The 20905-nt window shown below is 48.2% G+C and overlaps 2 protein-coding genes across 2 annotated transcripts in view; one reads left to right on the top strand and one right to left on the bottom strand.

Moving 5' to 3' along the window:
* The first annotated feature begins 3850 nt into the window (after positions 1 to 3850).
* On the top strand, positions 3851 to 13393 carry Tmem74b (transmembrane protein 74B). Its single transcript, XM_051193758.1, has 2 exons — positions 3851 to 4616; positions 13198 to 13393. The coding sequence occupies exon 1, from the start codon at positions 3921 to 3923 to the stop codon at positions 4614 to 4616; it is 696 nt and encodes a 231-aa protein (XP_051049715.1). The 5' UTR covers positions 3851 to 3920; the 3' UTR covers positions 13198 to 13393.
* A 2311-nt stretch (positions 13394 to 15704) lies between these two features.
* The window catches only part of Psmf1 (proteasome inhibitor subunit 1), a 31008-nt gene continuing 25807 nt past the window's right edge, over positions 15705 to 20905 (bottom strand). Inside the window, exons 6-8 of the mRNA XM_051193744.1 lie at positions 18109 to 18162; positions 16902 to 17060; positions 15705 to 16132 (exon numbers count right to left, since the gene is read on the bottom strand). Coding sequence (XP_051049701.1) covers positions 16081 to 16132; positions 16902 to 17060; positions 18109 to 18162 — 265 coding nt within the window. The 3' untranslated portion in view covers positions 15705 to 16080. The remainder of the gene's footprint in view (positions 16133 to 16901; positions 17061 to 18108; positions 18163 to 20905) is intronic.

The raw sequence follows: 20905 nt of genomic DNA, 5'->3' as shown, positions 1-20905 counted from the left end.
GCTCCCGCCCTGCCCTGTCCCTTCCTCCTCGGAGCCCCCCAGCGGCCGACGCGGTGCAGCCCGGCCCGGCGTGTGCAGGTACGTGCTCCCGGGCAGCCGCTGCGGACCGACCGGGAAGGGGGCGGGAGCCGGGGAGGGCGAGGCGGTGGCCGGGCCAGGATCCGCGCACACCCTCGGCCGCCGAGAGCCCTATGCTCCCGCGTGCGGAGACGGGGGAGGCCCGGCACACCAACCGCGAGCCACCGGCACAGGGCCCGAGGCGGGGAGTGGCGGCGAAGGACAGCTCTCTTGACCTCGCGGCCGGCCGAAGGACAAGCGACCCGGGCACCCTGGAGCACGCCGGCCCAGCCGAGCCCAGCCTTCCTGGTCTGCCCTGCTGCGATCGCTGACCAGCCGGGTCCGGCCTGCTCTGGCCCGTGGCGTTGGCGGTCAAGGGCAGGAGCAGGGGGTGTGAACTGCGGGCCAGCGGGCTCGGGGGAGGCGGGAGGCCGGGGCTCTGGGGCTTTCCGCGCGGAACTTTGGGTATCACAGCGTGGACCTGCGTGTGTGTATCTGCGCGCCCGAGGCTTTGTGTACTACGAGTGCGTGTGTCTATCGATTGGGTTTGCGAAGCTTCACCCCAGCCTCGCAGTGTGTCGTGCTCCCGGGTGGGTGTCAGCGTGCGCCATGGATGGGGGTGCTGGACTCGGGCAGGTCTGGGTGGATCCGGCTTAGATCTCAGCAGTAGTCTCTTATCTCCTTTCTTCCTGTGTCCCTCCCTCTCTTGTCCCACCCTATCTTCCCCAATTTTACCCTCTTATGGGTACCACCAGAGTGACCCGTGGATCTGTGAGTAACACGTATTTCCCGGGTCTGTGGATATTGCTGTGAGAACAGTCCCAGGGGCAATGAGTGTGGAACCGGGGTGGGGGTGGGGGCTTGCCTTTCAGGAAATATAGGACTGCAGATAACAATAGCTGGTGCCGTTTCGGGTTTGAGGTGTGATCCGTGGGCACCAACATCTGTGTGGCTCTGCTTATGTCTGGGTAATTGATGGGTATGCCCTTGAGTAACTTGCTAACTGTCTTATGAGAGAAACAAACATTCTAAAGCTATTAGAGAGAGGACCTTCTCGTGTCTTGTCTTTCACCCAGGCATCCTAAGGAAAAAGTTTTGGGTAAAAGAGTCCTTCTCTAGGAATTTGGGAGCCCCAGATATGTTCTGGGATATGGAGGCACTAATGTACCAGTCTAGAAAAGAGGTTATGGGCCAATCCCGAGTTCTGCAGGTCTGCTGAGGGCTTGATGGGTGGGGGCCACAAGTGGCACCTACTTTCTGCTCTGGGTAAGTAGCTTTTAATGTCAAGAGCAAAAAGCCAACTAGCACTGTCCTCCTTCCTATCTATTCTCTGGAAACTGAGAGGAGACTGAGCAGGAGACAGGGAACCCAGGGAGAATCAGAGGGATGCTCTGCCCTCAGGATGCCCACGCTTGATGTCTTTAGTGAGGGCTCAAGGAACCAGCGAAGGAAGTTGGAGTGTGTGGGTTTGCAAGTGTGTAGGGAATAGAGATTCTTGGAGTACCCATATTCAACTATTAGTCCTCCGTCCCAGTACATACCATGGGATCTTGGTTGTGTTTTCTAAGATAGTGATAGAGCTGAGCTATTCCCGAGTTAGTGCTGAGAGTCTATCAGACAGTCGATGCTCAGCAAGCATGTGTTAAATGGACACGGTAGAGGAGGGACACAGAGATAGAAAGGAGTTGTAAGCAGCAATAGCCTTTGAACTGAGATGAAAGGCCATATGCTTGCTAAGAGAGCAAGTCCACATGGGAAGGTCAGAAAGACTCCTCACATTCAACCCCTGGGAGTTTCATTCATTTATTCATCTCATTTACCATTGCTTCACTTATTTGCTCACATTTGCACAGAAACACGGGCACCCACAGAATTTTGGAGAATGACCTGAGAATACAGAGAATCAGCTTTCAGGTGTGTAAACACATCGGAGCATGAGAGCAACTCCATGCCTAGGGTCTCTGCTACCTGGGGATTTGTGTATCAGTGCTGTACCTGAAGGACATCTGAGTATGTATGGAACATTGTGCACCTGCTGTGGGATCAGAAATGACACACCGGGGAGGTGTGCCTGTTGAAAAGAGTTCAGACCCACATAAGGGAAAGGCCCAGTTACCAATGCCAGGTGTATGTTGTGAGTAGATGGTGGCACATGGCAGACAGATTTGCAAGAGAAGCTGGAAAGGGAACCTGCTGCATCTATAGGGCTTTAGGTATTGGCCCGATTGGGGAAGAAAGGGAATGAGGAAAAGACAGATCCATAGATGTGCAGAAAAGCTGGGATCAGGTGGTCTGGGCTATTCAATAGAGAAGTCACAGAAATCCTAGGTCAGCACGTTTAATATGTGCAGTTGAACAGGAAGGCAGGATTATTGTATAAGGCTAAATAAAGAGACAGGGATAGTATAGATGAACAAGGCAGCAGGTGTAGCTAACTTGGTAGGAAGTTTCTGTAGGGGAAGTATCAGGCCATAAACATGTGGGAGAGAGGAAAAGCTAAAGTGGACATTTTTCTGCACACTGTCTACATTTGCATTCGGACCCGAGGAAGACTTTGCAACCCCTCTGAGCCTCATGTGGGGAAGGCTTCACCACTCCTGTGGGACCAGTCCTTGAGATGGCCATGACCATGCCAACAATACACATTCACTGAGGATTTCACTAGCTCTCTACAGGAACGCAAAGCTTAAAAGATGAAATCTTTGATACATACATACATAATACACACACACACACACACACACACACACACACACACACACACACAGTAACTAAAGGGCCAAAACTCAATGAATAGAATTGGAAATGAAATAAGCAGAACTCCAGTGAACTCAGTCTGGCCCATGGCTACAGGTTGGTGGCCTTTTGGCATAAGGACACGTGAGTCTGTGTGGTATGTGTCCAGAGATCTGGTAGTATCTCTTTTGTCCCCACTCTCAATCCCTGCCTGATCACACAAAGGCGTCTGGCTTTGAGCTCAGCTCAGGCTTCCCATTCTTCACCTTCCATTCTGCCAGGCCACATGCCCTGGGCTTCCTCCCTGGACCCTGTGCTCCATGCATTTGATCTTCTGCCTTCTAAAATCCACACAAATCCCAGCCTTTCCTGCTCTAACAACTTGACTGCCTATTGCTTCTTGACCAGGCTTTCACAGTCCTCTGTGAACTGGCCCAGATGATCTCTGGGGTACCCTTCCTTCTCTAGAACCCCATCCTCTACCTGCTAACAAATTTTCCCACTCTTTGTTTTTGGCAGTTTTAGATGCCATCACCCCACCCCAAGATTCCATAAGCTTTCATCCACTAGTTCCTATACCACTTTGACTGTGTCTGCCACACCTCACCATCATGTCACCTCACACATGCTCACACAATATTGCCTATTAGCTGAACTGGCCACAGCCTGATGAGCGTTATTTACCATATCCAGGAGGGAGGCTTCCCATTCTACAGATGAGAACACTGTTTCTGCTGAGGAGCTCGATCACAAGCTTAAGCACATGCAAGGAGGCTGGGATATGGACCTCATGTTTACTCTAAATTCTCCCATCATTGATACTTCCTGGGTACTGTACTGTGCATCTACACATGGGTTACCTCAGCCTTTCCATTAGCACTGTGCAGTAGGAAGTAGTAATAGTATTATCACTGGGGAATTTTTTTTCAATGGGGAAACTGAGGCTCAGAGAGGATAATTGCACCAGCCACTGTGGAGTAGTGCCCTAGCACAGGCCACATTGCTCTACTGTCCATAGTTCCCTACAACTGTGCGAGAGACAAGTGTGACGTTGAACTTCAACTGACATTCTGTTTTCTCTTCTAGCTGCCAAAGGGCCGAGGGATGAGCTGGGGTCATTCTTCCCAATGGCATCTCCCCCTGGTCTGGAACTGAAGACACTGGGCAATGGTCCCCAGGTTCCAAGGAGACCAGCCCCACTGGGCCCAGTGGCGCCACCCAGGATGGGTGTGGAGAATGCCTGCTTCTCCGAGGAGCATGAGACTCATTTCCAGAACCCTGGGGATGCCAGACTGGGTAGCTCCCCCAGCCCTCCTGGAGGTGTCCCCTCACTGCCCCGGTCCCAGAGGGATGATCTTTCTCTGCATTCAGAGGAGGGGCCGGGCCTGGAACCTGTGAGCCGCCCAGTGGACTATGGCTTTGTTTTTGCTCTGGTTTTCTTGGTGAGCGGAATCCTCCTGGTGGTAACAGCGTATGCCATCCCTCGAGAGGCCCGGGTTAACCCTGACACGGTGACAGCAAGGGAGATGGAGCGCCTAGAGATGTACTATGCCCGACTGGGCTCGCATCTGGACAAGTGCATCATCGCAGGCCTGGGGCTGCTCACAGTGGGTGGCATGCTCCTGTCTGTGCTGCTGATGGTCTCTCTGTGCAAGGGTGAGCTGTACCGAAGGCAGACCTTTGTCCCTGGCAGGGGATCCAGGAAGACCTACGGCTCCATCAACCTGCGTATGAGGCAGCTTGCTGGGGATGGGGGCCAGGTCCTAGTGGAGAACGAGGTTGTCCAAGTCTCAGAGACCAGCTATACCACCCAGGGCTCTTAAGTAAGAGTCTTCCCTATCTTGCTGTTTTAGCTGCAGAGCTTGGAGGTACCCTGAAGCCTGGGGCTTCAAAGTGAGATCCACAGAGGGTCCTATGGAGGGAGTTTTGGTGCTGGGGTGGGGAAGCATGGGGTCTGGCTTAGGCCCTACCCAGGCAAGCACTGCTGATGTGTTTTGCAGCTTGAAGTTTTTGCATAAGGTTTTGTTTGGAGGATGGCTTCTGCTGCTAAAAAATACATTGTGGAAACCACTGCTTTTAGAAGATGAGGCTGCTTGGCATTTCTCAGGGTTGGGAGTCATGTGAAAGATTGCCTCCATTCTTCATGCCTTGGGGGATTCTGAGACCTCCACTATTTTCATTAGCCAAGTAAGAGTATTGGGTGGCCATCTAGGGTAGAGTGTGGCTTCATGACGATGGGAGAAGTCAGTTCTGAGGTGAGCCCCCTGCAGCACCCTACTGACTGAACCATAATCCTCCCCTCTCCAGACCCTAGCTGCCCAGTCCCTAAAGTGAAGAGTAGGACTGGGTGCCCTGACACGGGCCACATCTGCCCTGGGAACAGGAAGCCAGTCTGCCTCTGGCTAACCTTCAAGGAGGGATGAGGGTGTTTGACAAGGACTGACCATTACCAATGCCACCTTCTGGCCTAGTATTGACGACGACCACTGCCAGGAACCAGTGGTTCTTGTGGCCCTGCTACAGAGCTCTGGTGACTAGGTTTGGTTCAATCCAAAATTTGACACGGTGTGAACTGGTCTTGGGACCTGACTTCCTGGGGTGTTGAATTGTTTGCAGTGGCATATTTACAAAGCAGTTTCCCCTGGGCGCCTAGGTGTGAGGATTTGGTTGTATTTCTGTGGGCATGTTGGGAGCTTATCACCTCCACCCCCCCCCCCCCAGTGGGCTGTTTTTTGAGCCTGATCTCATCCTGGTAGCAGAAAACAATTTTCTTTGATGCTGAATTTGTAATGTCTACCTTTCCTTCTTAGTGAAGTTCAGTTGCCCATCATCTGGGGAGAAATAAGGTACACTTAAGTGGCCTGGATACTCCAGCCACATGAATTGCTGTTTGCATTCTTTCTTTGGTGAAATATTCCAGAGCCCCTCAAACTCTATGGAAATAGGCATGGGGTGGGGGGAAGATGATAGTGGCAGGCATTTGGGGAGCACTGTCCAGTCCTAAAGGTCCTGGAGGATTTCTGGAGCACATACTGTATAGGCTATAGGATGACTCTAAAAGGATCAGTTCCATGAGCCCTTGCTCCAGGCAGGTTCCTTATCCTCCATTTTAGCTGCTTGTATGAGCTGAGATCCTAGCTGTTGGTGGGGGTCAGAACATGGGGTGGCACAGGGTGTGTAGGCTGGAGAAGCTCTGACTATGTGGAACATGAACCTTCAGCACATGCAGCTTGAACATCTGGGCAGTATCAAATGTCTGCTCATGCTGGCAATTTTTGTTTGGAGCAGAGGGCTGGGGAGGGCTGATGGGGGACAAAATTGTGCAGCTTGGTTTTGGAGGTTCTGCTGTGGTACTGAGGGTACAACTTAAAAAGGACAAAGCTTAAGAGAGCAAAAGGTCCCAAGTCCAGGATATATATAAATAATCAGTTTTTTTCCCCTGCTGGAGCAGGGAAATGCTAGACAAAGTGGCAGGAACTATGCTATGTGAATTACAGCAAGATGGAGCATTGCCAATGATGGGCCTCAACTTCCCAAATCCATGATGATGATAAAAAAAAAATGTATCAATCCAAGAAATTTGGATTCCTATAGCAGTAGAGGGATACATGTTAGGCTACAGTACCTACTGTGAGTATATGCCTGGAATTGTCCATTCAGATCAGCTTAAACACAATGAAATGTACTTAAGGGCTAAATCTGCTAGAAAATAAAGGAATGGCAGTTTTCTTTTTCTTTTTCTTTTTTTCCCAAGCCAGAGGAACCTGCTTTGCATTCCGATGGGGAAACTCCTTTAGAAACCACATGTGAATGGATCAAGGCAGTCATTACCTTGTCAGTGAACTAAGAAGATTTGAGAGATGCCAAAAGCATTTTTCCAAGATGCAGCTGAGATCTCCCAGCAGGTGGACCGAGGTTTAGGAAGGAGTTGGGAGAGAATGAGGAGTGCTTAGGACTTCCTGTGGGTTTCTTTGGGATTAGATGTAGAGTTGTCCCTGTTGTTGCTGGAACATGCCTGCCTCACTTCTAAGAACTGCCTCTGCCATCCCACAGACCACTAGGGCCCCAAATCTTGCTTTCTTCATTGTATCTGGTAAGATCTGTGTTTGAATATGAGTTCTGCCACTTACTGGCTGTGTGACCTTGGGCAAGTTACTCCACCTCTCTGTTTAAGTGGGTTAACTGGGTCATACTACATTCTTAGGGTGGGAAACATGGTTGCATACATAGTAGGTGTTCATGTTTGAATGAAGGGATGAAACAAAATTTTTCTATTCCTTCCAGGGCAAGTGGTGCCCTCTGCAAAGTCCTGGAGCCTTACAGTCCTTGCCCAGCTCCCCAGAGCTCTTGCTAGAGTACTGTCTTGGGGTCAGAGTAGTGATGCAGAAGATCCCATGACTAGAAGTGTGGGTGTGGATTATCAGTGGGCTCTGCAGCTGCAGCATCCTCTCTGGGCCTTGGTTTAGCTTTGTTTTAGGGGTTTCCCCAGTGGAAAAAGGTTCTCCTCCCAGCCCTGGCGTCACACTTGCTGGGGGAGAGCAATCTGTGACCTGACTCCTCTTGCTCGTCTGAGGCCCTCAGGTGTCTAGGCCTGGGTGTCTGGGCCCATGCCTGTCATCACCTCCACCTCCTCACAGGTAACCTCTGGGTCTCCTAGGCGACAGGGGTTGCTGGGTGTCTCCACCACCATGGTGCTTTTTCTTGGAAATAGCATCACCTTCCTAGGGATTTTCTCTCAAGTCTCCTCCCTACACACACACACACACACACACACACACACACACACACACACACACACACACACCGTGCACCCTGTCTACATCTCTGCAGCTTCCTCATTTGACCTTGCTCAGGAGCCAAGGACTAGGCCTCTGGCTGCAGAGTGCTAAGCCAGGCATCCTCCGGAAGCTGACCATGGTTTCTTTCTCTGTCGGCCACAGACCCTGTGGTTTTAAGTTTGTCACCCTCCCAGCAACATCCCAGTGTCCCCTCTATAGTACCCTTCCTGTCTCCTTTCTTGAGGAAGGAGGAGCGTCCTGGGGGATTCCAGAACCCTGGCACTTGGGGAGGGGACTGAGCTTGGAACTGGAGGAGCCAGGTCATTGTTGGTTACCACTTCCCTGTGTGTGAAAGCAAGCAGAGGGCGGGACAAGAAGGTGGGGGCTTCAAGAAGCCAGAGGTGAGGTTCTGCTGGGGGGGGGGGGAGGCGGCGGATGTCAATGATATGGGCATCTGTGGGGAGATGTCTCCCATTCAGTTTGTTGGTTTCCTCCCTCAATTCCCCAGGGTTAGATTTATCTGGGAGAGAAACTTGCCCATCAGTGGAGGTATGTTAACATTTACTTGTCAGGAGTTAGGAGACATGGGGCATAGAGGAGTTAGTTGGATTTAGCCGAGGCTCCCCCAAGCTTCCAAATTGTTAATTTGAGGAGAACCAAAGCCTTTAGGGCCAGAGCCTGGCTTTTTGTTGTGCTTTAGCTTCTTGTTCTTAAGCCCCCGTGCATTCTCTTACCTACATCATCCCCCTTCCAGAACTGCTTTGTTCTGAGCAGATGGGCAACATAGGACACCTGCATGTTGCAGAGGGTGGCACACGATGTTGGAGCATTGCCTGTACACAAATCTCAGAGGGACAAGAGGCAGAACCCCAGGGTCCATGGAGGCTGATTCATCAGACAGTGTAAGGAATGGCTGCTCAGGTGCTTGGCAATGGCTCAGTGCCTCCTGGCCCATTTCTTCTAATGCTAAGCAGCTGTGCTAGTCTCAATGCCTTCCCTGTGAGGGGTTAATTATGTCTTTAAAGCACTTAGCACAGTGCCCTGCATTTCCTAATTGTTCAGTAAACAGCTACTCATGTTCATCCATGGTATCCTTCCATGGTTCAGCAGATAAACACAGTCCTGGCTGGGCTGCACCCAGCCTGTCTTGTGCAGGATGGTGTGGCTATGCAGTGCTGTATGAGCGCACTGGTATGGGGGAGATATACAGAGGAGGACATGTGTGAGTTTGGGGTCAGGAAGATTCTTTTGGAAAGGGGGTGCTTAAGGAGAACCTTAAACAACCAGGAAGATGTGAATTGGTGGAAGGGCTCTGGCCAGAGAGACACATGCTGAGAGGCTCAGAGGCCTCAGCAGCTGATGAGATGAGGGATAGGCGGTACACAGGCAGGTGACTGAGGAGTGTGCAATGGGACTCCTGGTGTGTACTTGGGCTTCATCATCTGGGGAAGGGGGACACTTAGGCTACTGAAAGAAGGCTGTAAGGCATGATTGTGGCAATGTGGTGACAGGCCCTGTTCTCCCTATATTTGCAGGTTTGTCTGGAAGAAAGACTGTTAGATGCACTGTGGGGCAATGCTATCTCCCTGACCCTCCTTTAGGGTTTTTACTACAGCCAGGGGATATGGCCCTGGCTCCATGCCTCAACTTGGCAGCCTTTTCCTATTTAACTTCTGAGTCTCCAAGGTCAGGGTGGCGGCTGCTGGTCTCCCAGGCTTAAGGAAAAGTAGCAAGTGAAAAGAGACTCACTAATCAGTTCTGGCCCAGGGGAACAAGGAAGACAGGGAAAGAAGGCAGCTGCCATGCCAACCTCTTCTTGGGAGCTGTGCCATCTGGGTCAGGACTGACTCCAGGGCCACTGGCATTCAGCAAAACCTATCTCCTCTTCTTTTCCTTCTTCCAGCCTCTCTCACTTGATTCCTTTGCGTATCCACATCTTCTTTCATCAAAGTTACTCATGGGTGATCTGTGCCACTATTGCTGACCCCTCATAGTAGTCCCTATTCTTTCCTTCAGATTAAAGCAGGAGAAGCAATAGCCCAAATGTGTCTGCTCAGTTTTGCAGGTAATATCAATGAACAACAGTAGTTGGCCATGGCAGTGGTGGCAAGATTAAAGACACTGTCTGTCCTGGCTCTGGTCAGTTGTGGATCTGTGGTCACCAGAATCCCAAATTTTTCAATTGCAGCTGGACAGTTGGACTTGGGTATGAGGATGTGGCAATGTGAAAACTGTGGTTGAAGTCAAGGGACTGTCAATAAGATGACGTCTTCTGGGGCCAGGAATGCACAACTCCTTTCTCGGGGACATTAACAGTGGGCACTGCTGAACTATAGGTCAGAGACCATTTGATGGTGCCACCCAAGCATCCTTATTCATCCTTTCAACAGAGGTTTGAGTAGCTGCTATGTCCAGTTTTAGTTTTAGCATAGAAGAGATGAAAACCTAAGGAGTACTGACAGAGGCGCCTGTGCTGGCTGGAAGGGATGGTGGTGTCACAGATCAGGAAGGGCAGGTACTTGCTTCTCAGAGCTGTCCTACCTCCAGAAATGAGCTGTCCTGGCTTGGAAAGCAGTCAAGCTTAATGTAGCTAGGTCTTCTCAGCACCATGGAGGCTGGGTGCTGACCAGGGTGCTGAATCGATGGGGCACGTCCCAACTAGCTGAGTGAGGAGTGTTCTTGTTACTTAAGGACCCCTGTAACTTTTGAACCACACTGAGCAGGAAAGCTTGGGATATGAAGACAGGATTTCTGTGGTCTGTGTGGCCCTGTGGAAATCTTTCTTATGCATCTGCCATGGACTTGCTTTTTTATTTGTTTAGTGCAGAGTGGCTTCCATCCTACCAACCCTAGAGGGCCAAGGTGAGCAGCAGCTGGGGTCATGTAGCAAGACCCAACATAGAGCCCAAGCCCAGCCCTGGGGGGCCAGAAGATTCCCTTAGCTCACCCTCAGAGGGGCTTACTGGGCCTGTCTTCTGCAGAGTGGAGGTTGTGACACATGGTATCAGATGTCCCTTCTAACCTTAGTGCAGTAGCTCAGTTTCAGAGACTATGCCCATCCCTGGGATTATGCAGAATTTCTCCTTTCTCGCAGTTTCTCTTTTCCAGATTCTGGGATGGGGTTTGCCTGTGGATCAGGGTCATGTGAAGTACAGGGGTGTGTCCGGTACCTTGACTAATGCCCCCAATCTTCACCTTAGGTTGTACCAGTCTGGGATAAGAAGCTGTGCACACTATGGGTACCAGATAAATACTTATCTCCTGCACTAGTTTAAATGGTCCAGAGTTCCTCTGCTTTGTGTCTGAGCTCCATTCTCACTTATCCATATGACTTTGGTAACGATAGCGGCTGACACCCACTGGTCCCCCACTACCTTTAGTAAGACACATGTAATGGTACTCTCTAGCATTCTTGCAGGCAGATGAGGAAGACTGTACTCAAGTAATTTCCACACTTGGTTTATGTCAAACTACTAGACCTTTCTAACCCTCTGGTTTAGAAATGAGGCTGAATGACTAATGATCTGAGGATTGTCATTTCACAAGGGTGTCCATATATTTAAAGTCATTTATGAAATGTGCTTCAATGAGCCATATGGTTAAGAGAATGGAGTGGATATTAGGTCCAACTGGGGAAAATGTAAACATGGATGCATTAATCATATATGCCACCAAGACTGGCTGATTTTGTTATTTGTTCCTGATATCTAGGTAAAGGTAACAGGCTACCTGTAGCCTTGAACATCAAATTCAGTGTCTTGAACATCAAATTCAGTGTGCACATAGAATGTGGGGAACTTTCACTGGGGCTAGAGAGATGGCTCAATGGTTAGTTAAGAGCAATGGCTATTTTTCCAGAGGACCAGGGCTCAATTCCCAGCACCGGTACGATAGCTCATAACTATCAGTAATTCCAATTCTAGGGGCTCTGATAACCCTTTTGGATCAAGTGTGCATCTGTCATGCACCCAGTGTATATACATATATGCAGGCAAAACACCCATACACATAAAAATAAAATTCAAATTCACATGTAGTAAGTCTGAGGTGGGCCCTGAGAGAGATTATTCATTTCTAACTAGACTCCAGGCAATACAGCTGTTGGTGATGCTGTGTAGAAAGATCTCCCTTTGCGGTTCTCCAACCTGCATGATCCGTGAATTACAACTGGACCTTGCCAACAAGGGACTTGAAGGCTTTCCTTAGAGCTGTGAATTGGGGCCCAGGATGTACTGTATACTACAACAAGCATTTCAGGAGCTAGTAGGCTATGGCAAGCAAGAGTATGGTACTCATTTACATCATGGCTATGACACAATCACAAGAAGCTCAGCAGACCTGTTCCAATGCACCTTCCCAATGGCAGAGACGGGTAAAGAGCGTAGGGCATTTCTGAGACCATTTGCTGCTAGAGTCTGAGATTCTCAGAGTCTGAGATTACAGATTCTCACAACCAGATATAGTCAGTCCATTGAGCCTTGAACTTGGAATTGAGCTGTGTGGGCACAAGCTGACAGAGTGAAAGGCATTCTCTTTCTGATGCAGATCTGAGCAGCTGCTGTCTTACAGCTCCTACTTTCTCAGCCCATGATGAACTGGCCCCTACGTTAAATGAGCATTTACTGCACTGAACTACCAGACTGGCCCCCTTCTATTCAGTTGTCCCTCTGAACCATTACACTGTGACTTTCCCAGCACTTGCTTTATGTAGCTCATAACCACTGACACTGTTTAGTGGTTACCCAGAGCACTTTATTGTGAGTAGGGGATGGGCCTTTCACTTCCACAAGCACTGCCTTAGTAAGGTGCTCAGACTTCCTGATTCATCCTAGGATCCGTCCAGTGACAAGGGCCTTGCTGGTCTTCCCTGCCCATGCCTGCCTTTTGACCTGTTCTCAGGAGCAGATAGATTCTGGGTCAGACCCAGGTGGAGTGATTCAGTATAACATCCCAAGGGCAAACAATGTCTAGGCCCACCAGCTAGGATGCCTGCTGTGAGCATCTGTTCTAGAGATGAACAGTCGTCAGTAAGCAAACAAGCATTATGGACACGTAAAGCTGGGAATAAAGCTGGGGACTGTCACTGGTGGTGGGACCTGTCCCACCAAGGGTACAAGATCAGGTAATAAGAGAATATGAAGTGACCAATGGGTTGTTTTCCTCTTGTGAAGACAATCATGAATCAAAGGCATAATGTCATCAATGATGAGAAGTCATGAGGAAGCTGGGTTCCAGAGGAAGGCTGTACAGACTTGTTACCTGTTCTCCAGCTATGTATCAACAGGTACTAACTCTAGCACAGGAATGGAGCCCTATTTTAATACTTGAAACATTCCTGGGGTCGAGGTCTTAGTAGACTCATGACTTAGATCAGATGGAGGTTGGCTAAAGCTCATGACTGAGGAGAAAAATGCAATGCAAAACTCAGCCAGCTCTAAGAATAGGAAAGACAGCAAGCCAAGAAGAGAAGGTGGGATGTGGGCCGGTGCATCCTAGAAATAGTGTGAGTGGTCTATTTAGCACCAAAAGACAATGATTTAGAAGTAGACCTTGATTCTATTTGTAAGCCACTGTATGAGCTATGAAATTTCAAACCAAGTGAAAACGATGCTCTGAATCTTATTAGATGTCCAAAGGATTCAGGAATTTCCCCTGGAGAAAAGACCACCATGTACCACATCCAGCCCAGAACATCCCCAAAGTCAAACCTAGTTCCATGACTGATCATAGCTACCCTACAGTGACTATTATCAAAGGCACAAGTCCTCCTCCTCAAAGACAAGCTGCTCGGGTCTCTGCCCTGCATGGTCTTGCCCTAAAATTTCCATGAAAAAAAAAATACAGGGAAATGCAAACAAGATATGACCTGACACCACTAGTTTGGCCTGAAGCGTGGGGATTTGGAGAAAATGGAGCACTACTGGCAGTATGAAGAGTGTGGCTGTTTTGGAAAACATTGGCAATTCCTCAAAAAGTTTAAGTGTTATCATGGGAACCTACAAATCCATCCCAGATATATTCAATGACTTGAAAACATCTGCCCACACAAAAAACTTGTACATGAACATTAATATCATTCAACATAACAAAATGGAGAAACAATCCAAGTGTCCACCAACTGACAAATGAGCAAAATATGATGCAGCCATACCATGATTATACAGCCACGGTATAAAGTGTTGTTGCTACAATCACATTAACAGTGAAAACAAGGTGTGGAAGACACTGGACACAAAGGCCACATACTGAGTGATTTTACTTATGAGAACTGTCCAGAATAGGCAAATCTGTAGACAACTGACTGGGGGCTGCCTGGGCTGAGGGAGGAGAAATGAATTTTTTTTGGGGGGGAGGAATTATATTTGGGGGTATATGTACACACAGCACTGTGAATAACTATAACCCACTGAATTGTGTACTTTGAGTGGGTGAACTCCCTGGGTGTGTAAATTCTCTTAATAAAGTTGTTAATAAAAAAAACAGATTATAAGTGCTATTTGTTTATTGTGAAGGATCTGATTTCAGGTTTCTATGGGACATAAGCCTGAAACATTCCTTCTTGCTGTTGGCTAATCACAGCTGGAAGGAGAGGTGGTGGAGACCCAAGCAAGCACCAACAGCTGGAACCAGAAGTTCTTAGCGGCCCCATTCACGGCTACCTACATCTATGATACTGTGTTTCTCAAGGATATTATGTAAGGTGACTCACAGGAAAACAGCAACAATAGCCCTTTTCTACTGTAACTTTTGTTTGCAGAAAATAGAACTATTGGACATGACTGTCTTTTTTTTACCTTTACTATTAAAAGGCCCAATTGGAGAATGTTTCCATTTTACCTTCCCTAAAATCAGGGCCCTGAGTTATCTACTTTCCCCAACCTATCTTAAGAATTCCAGCCATCTGTTCCCTTAAATGCTTCCTTGCATAAAAAGAGATGCTTTAATGAGCAAAGTGCCCTAAGCTCTTTCGCAGGTATGATCCAATTCCAAAACCAAACCAAACATTCCGCCTGGCGGCCCTCAAGGATGATGGTGATGCACAATGAGTGGTTGTCTTTGCTCCCAGATTACAGGATGTTCTAGAGCCTCAAGGTGGTCAGCACCTGATGCATGTGACCCTCTTCAACAGCCAGGGAACCTGCTCATGCTAGCTTGGCCCTGAGGCCCAACCTCCACCTGAGATGGCCCAGTCCTGTCAGTTCAGTTTACCTACCCATTCCTGGGCTGGGCACACTGGACACCTTCCTAGAATGTAACCCCCAAAAAACTACAGTAGTGCGTTGCTGCTTATAGGTAAAAATGGTAAGTCCTTTCTGGGGAAAGGAGTGCAAGGAGCTGAGATGTGAAAGGAGCCACATGGTTGAATGCTGGCTGTGGAATGAAGTGTGTAGTCCCTTGATTTGGTGTCTCCTAGCCTGGTCCTCTATTGTTCTCTTTCCATCACTACAGCATGGGGCTGCGTACTGCCAATGCCTGTCAGCTGGGGCTTCAAGGGACCCAGAGAATTCTACAGATTGGGTGGGCTTCAACACAGGCTTCCAGAGACTGGGGCTCCCCCTCCCTCCTGAAATTTAACACCACACTTGGCTGGACCCATGTTCTTAATTTCTTGTCAGCCCCAAGAGGACAAGCAGTATAGTTATAGACACCTTTCCTCCTTCCACTTCTCCTGTCCTTAGGGCTGTCCGCATTCACACAGAAAGCACATTTCAGAGCTTCAACTGAAGGAGCCTCTGATTTCACAGGTGGCCCCTAGGCTCTGAGAGGACTTCTTTAGGGTCACCATGGGGAGGAAGTGAGATTAGCTGCAGGTCTGTTCTGTCTACTTACTGGCCACAGCAGCCCAGGGAGCAGACAACAGGCTGCACAAACAGGGGCAACTGGAAGAGGATGCCTTTGGAAGGACATGGCACATTTTCTAGGGTGCCTGCATTGGTGGAATCATCCTTGTAGTTCATGGAATTCCAGTCACTCTTTTACACACAAAACCTGAGTGGAGCTCAACTTAGTGATGTCAGGAACTTATGGAAGGGAGGGAGGTGCTTGAGAAGAATGGACCCTCCTAGGAGTCATTTAGTCCTATCAAGGCTCAAACTCAAGAGTCTGTGCACTAACTTAAAAAGGAAAGTAGAAGACCGGCAACATGAATTCTGTATTGACATTTGGTTCTTAATAATAACATCCAAAATGCGTTCTGTTCTTATAGCGCTGTGACCGGGACTGCATCGGGTGGAGGGTTTATGTTGCCGGAGTCTCCCTTGGAACTGGGGAGGAGCTGGTGATGATAGACACACACTGATTTCTCCTTGGGACTTATATGCAGCTGGGTAGGGGGCTGCAGCAGACGTCTCGGTTCTGACAAAGGCTGGGGATGCAACCCCAGCAGGCCTGCAAACACATGGGCAGAATCCTCTGCCCTGAGCCCACAAGAACACGAACACTGATGGGGCCAGTGATGGCAGCTCCAGGAGAGTGCAAGGGAGGCTGAGATGTTACATTCTTGAGGCCTTCACAGGTACATATCATCGTAGCCTGGTGGGGGGAGATGGTCTGGATTAGGTCTGCAATGGAAAAAGGGTCTAGTGAGTTGGCGGGACAGGGCTGAGTGCACAGGAAACAAGCCCTGTACAAAGGAGGCCCACAGAGTGACATGGAGTTTAAGATCATGAACTCTAGGGCCAAATGGCCTGGGTCTAATCTTACTGTGGTTCAAATACCCAGTCTCCAAGGCTGTAAAAGGACTGTGGGAACAAGCACCTCTTCCTGAGTCCAAGTTTGCTGGCTAGTTTTATGTCAACTTCATATGAACTATAACCATCTGAGAGAAGGGAAACTTTACTGAGAAAAAAAAAAAAAATGCCTCCACAAAATGGGAATGTCTGCAAGCCTGTATAGCATTTTCTTAATTAATGACTGATGGGAGAGCCTAGCCCATTGTGGGTGGTACTGGGTTCTGTAAGAAAGCAGCTGAGCAAGCCAAGGGGAACAAGTCAATGAGCAGCACCCTCCATGGCCTCTGCATTAGGTCCTGCCTCCAGGTTCCTGCTCTGAGTTCCTGTTCTGACTCACTTTGATGAACACTGATGTGGACATGTAAACAGAATAAACCCTTTTACACCCAAAGTTGCTTTTGTTCATAGTGTTTCATCATAGCAATGATAACTATAACTCTAAGACACCAGGGGAATGAGGTGAGGAGAGGATTCCTGGAAGGCTCCAGGGAGGAAACAGTGGTTGCTGTGCCTGGATCAGATATCTGGGCTGCAAAGCTGAATTAAGCCAGCTTTGCCATCAAATCCCACCTTTCAGATTACTTGAATGAATACCTACCCAGATGGGCTGGTCCCAATGGGTCCAAAGGGGTCAAAGCGAGCTCCTGGGGGCACGGCACCAGGGGGAAGCCGGTTCGGGAGACCCGAGGATGGATCAATATGTGCTCTTGGGAAGCCAGATCTCAGGGGATCCACAATCATGCCACCTCTCTGACACCTGAGACAGGAAGGAAGCTGGGTAAGCAGTTGCAACAGGGACTTAGTGCCCTTGAAGAAGGGAGACAGGCATAGAGTGAAGTAAAATTGATCAGATGGCTACTCTAGATGGTCTAGGCAGACAGGAGATCAAGCAAGTAAGCAAGAACACAAAATGAATACAAAGTGTCTACTGCTGAAGCCAAAAGGGCCTACAGCAGCACAGGAAGTTCTGTAGGATTTCCTGAGTCCACAGGGTTGAGATCTCTGTCATATCTTACACCCAATGGGGCTAACTGGTCAAGAACTGGCTAGAATTGGCCAGGTTCAATACAGAACTGTCAGACTCTAAATCTAGGAGTGATAACATTGTGACCACTCATGATTAAGGGCCTCAGTACAGTTACTGACAGTCTGTGGGTTGCCTGAGCCTGGCTCCTGACAGTCTCTGTCCCTTCCTGAGTTCCATGCATTCCAACTGGGATAAATAGGCTAATGTTCCTCACATGCTGAGGTCACTGTGTGAGCAGCTCTTTGGAGCTGAGTGAGTCCTACTATCTAAAAACGAGATGATCAAAGTGGGGTCACTCTTCAGCAGGAGTTAAACCTCACCTGACTCACTCAGAGAACAGAGTGCACAGCTGAGGCTGCAGAATGAAAACTGCTGGATGCAGAATGAGAAGCAGAGGATATGCGGGACTTAGAGACTCCCTTTGTGGAGTGAGGTAACCACCAAATAGCCCTGAACTGATGCTCTACAGCCTGTGGCCCACTGTGTGGACTTCATTCTGTATCTGATAAATCCCCACGACTCTTATCCAGGGAAGGGCTGTGATCCTATGTAGAGGAGAGAGAAATGGTCCGCCCAGTTCTCTCTCTGCACTGCGCTAGGTATGGCAGAGCATAGAAAGAAGCAGTGGACTCCTCAGCCACTTCACAACCTCCTCCACTCATCCTTCACAACCACAGCCACTTCATCAGGGAGGCTGATGAAAAGTCTAAAATTGGATGAGCTGGGCTGCAAGTCACTGAGCAAGTTAGGTTGCTGCCACCTCCCCAGAAATACTCACCCAAAGGGGTCTAGGTCTTCTCCCCCGACAGCAAATGGGCTCAGGGGATCACACCTGAAACAAACAAGGACAATTACCACAATTCCCAGAGCAGCCAAACACCTAGGTTCCCAGAGACGTAAAGCTGATGCCAGTGGGGGCATAATGAACATCAGACAAGGCAGAAACTTTCAAAAGATCACAGCATAAGGATAGAGATTAACCCTGATTATATGAAACTGGAAGTTATGTGGAAAAGTAACAAGACCCTTGATGCTCTTTCAGGGTCCAGGCTAGGGGCTAGACAGCAGGCAGGTAGGGTTTCTCTAAAAGTAGTCTGAGGGTGAGGAGGGATTAACAGGCTCACACGTGTGTTCCTCTCTTGGCTCTTTATTCTTCAAGAATGGAGGCTTTTTATTCAAGAAGTGTTCTTCCCAAAAGTTCTCTCTCAAAAGCCCTCTTTAAGATTTCTCTCTAGCTTTTCCGGCGATGACGACCTCCCTAGAGAACATGCCTCTTGCAAAGGATCTCCTTCATCCCTCTCCAGAAGAGGAAAAGAGGAAACACAAGAAAAGGCGCAATTCCTACTTTATGGATGTGAAATGCCCAGGATGTTATAAAATCACCACTGTCTTCAGCCATGCACAAACGGTAGTCTTGTGTGTTGGCTGCTCCACTGTCCTCTGTCAGCCCACAGGCGGGCAAGGGCGGCTGACAGGAGGGTGCTCCTTCATGAGGAAGCAGCACTGAGCAGCACCTGATTCAAGCTCAGTGGGAATTGTCCCAGTAAACACATTTTGGATATATAAAAAAAGATTTCTCTCTAAAAGTCCTCTCCTCAAAAGCTTTTCAGCTGGGTGTTGGTGGTGCATGTCTTCAATCCCAGCACTCGGGAGGCAGAGGCAGGTGGATCTCTGTGAGTTCAAGGCCAGCCTGGTCTACAAAGTGAGCTCCAGGACAGGCTCCACAGCTACAGAGAAACCCTGTCTCGGAAAATACAAAACAAAACAAAACAAAACAAAAAAAAACTTTCTCTACTAAGATTTCTCCTTAAAAGTTCTAATAATTTTCCTAATTTTCCTTCTGTAAGATTCCTCTTAAAGATCTCTTCCAAAAGTTCTTAAAAATTCTCCTAGAGTTCTTTCTAAAGATTGTCTAAAAGTCTAAGAAGTTCCTCCTAAAAATTCCCTCAAGGTCCCTTCTAAAAAGTCTTTTAAAGTTCTCTCAGATCCTATAAGGCTTCTAGCTTTTATATCCACAGGCACATTTAACAACTCTCTGACTACAGGGCCTGCATATCTCTCAGAGCCAGGAAGGCGGGTAGTTTTAGAAAAGCAGGTGTCTCATGTCTCCCCTCTGGATGTGACTTGTAAAATGTTTGTGGGGGACATGACTTGTAGAATATGCTGTTAACTGGTTAAAGGGGACTTCTCAGTGCTATATCAAAGGGGAAAACTAAACTAAGGCTACATAGTGTGAGATCCAGAGGCTGCAGCTCTGTTAAAGCCCTGGTGAGAAGGAATTCCTTTCTCTGGGGCCTATTTGAGAATATAAAGCACCCAGTATACATTCTATATACATCCAAACTCATAGTAACAGACATTCTGGAGTTAATTGTTACTTCTTTACAGATAAAGGCTTGCAGCAAAAAAAAAAAAAAAAAAGCTGTATGAAAGTCAAAACTGGGTGGATGGGAGGGCTGCAGAGATGGCTTAGTGGTTATGACCACCGCTGCTTTTTCAGAGGTTCTGAATTCAATTCCTGCACTACATGATGACTCCCAACCATCGGAAACTCCAGTTTCAGGAGATATGAAGCCATTATCTGGCCTCCATGGGCACAAAGCACACATATGACATACAAACATGCAGCCCTAACATCCATAATACACAAAATAAATAACAGAAAAAGTTAAAACTGAGGCAGCAGAGATAGCTCAGAGGCCCGGAGAAGACCTATGTTTGGCTTCCAGCACCCTCATCAGGTGAGCAACTACCTGTAACTCCAGTTCCAGGGGATTTGACACCCTCTTCTGGCTCTACGGCCACCTGCATGCATGAACTACACATAAATTTACAGTCACATGCACATAGAAATTAATCTTTAAAAAATTAAAATAATGAAGGGCTGAGTCTGAAAAAGGAAACTATTAAATAACCCTGGACACATTCTATTTTATTCATGTTTTGTTAAAGTTCTTAGATTTTTACATAAGATTCAAGAACTTTGATACATGAAATATTACTTCAAAACCAAAACCTGGAGCTAAAATGTAAAAGATTCTCAGATGGGGCAAGATAGAGGCATGGGAGCCTGCACATGCGTGTGCGTGTGTGCGTGTAGCTTCCTAACCTGCTCATCACAGTCCTTGCATGCTTTTAGTCCCTGTCTATTGTAAATCTCTGCACTGCAGCATGCTGGATGGCCACTGGCCATAAACCTCTGCAATCTCTAATATTTTCTCATTTCTCTCCAAAGAATGAAGTCCTTCCCTCTCTGAGAAAGCTCTGGAGGAAAATGAGAATAAATACAGAGCATAAATAACTAGCATTTCCATTTTCCTTTCTAGACCAATGTGAGGAGGAGAAAAGGAACCAGAATAAAGGAGGGGACCTGCAAGGCCCACCCCAGTATCTTATGTACTCAGACTTTCATGGCTATCCTGTAGGTATTCCATAGTCTTGCTACAAGGCAAACACATTCCAAGAACTCATTCTGCATGACTTGGAAACCCATTGAAAATACACAGCACAGAGGCCATCATGCTGTCCACTGCTCCTATGACTGAGAGTCATTCCTAATGGACTCTAGAGATTAA

The sequence above is a fragment of the Phodopus roborovskii genome, unplaced genomic scaffold (assembly GCF_943737965.1).
Source record: "Phodopus roborovskii unplaced genomic scaffold, PHOROB, whole genome shotgun sequence".
In the NCBI taxonomy this organism is placed as follows: domain Eukaryota; kingdom Metazoa; phylum Chordata; class Mammalia; order Rodentia; family Cricetidae; genus Phodopus; species Phodopus roborovskii.
This window is presented reverse-complemented; position numbering and strand designations above follow the sequence as displayed.

Coding starts and splice junctions, on each gene's coding strand:
- Tmem74b (XM_051193758.1), top strand. CDS start 3,921: ATGGCATCTCCCCCTGGTCTGGAACTGAAGACACTGGGCAATGGTCCC.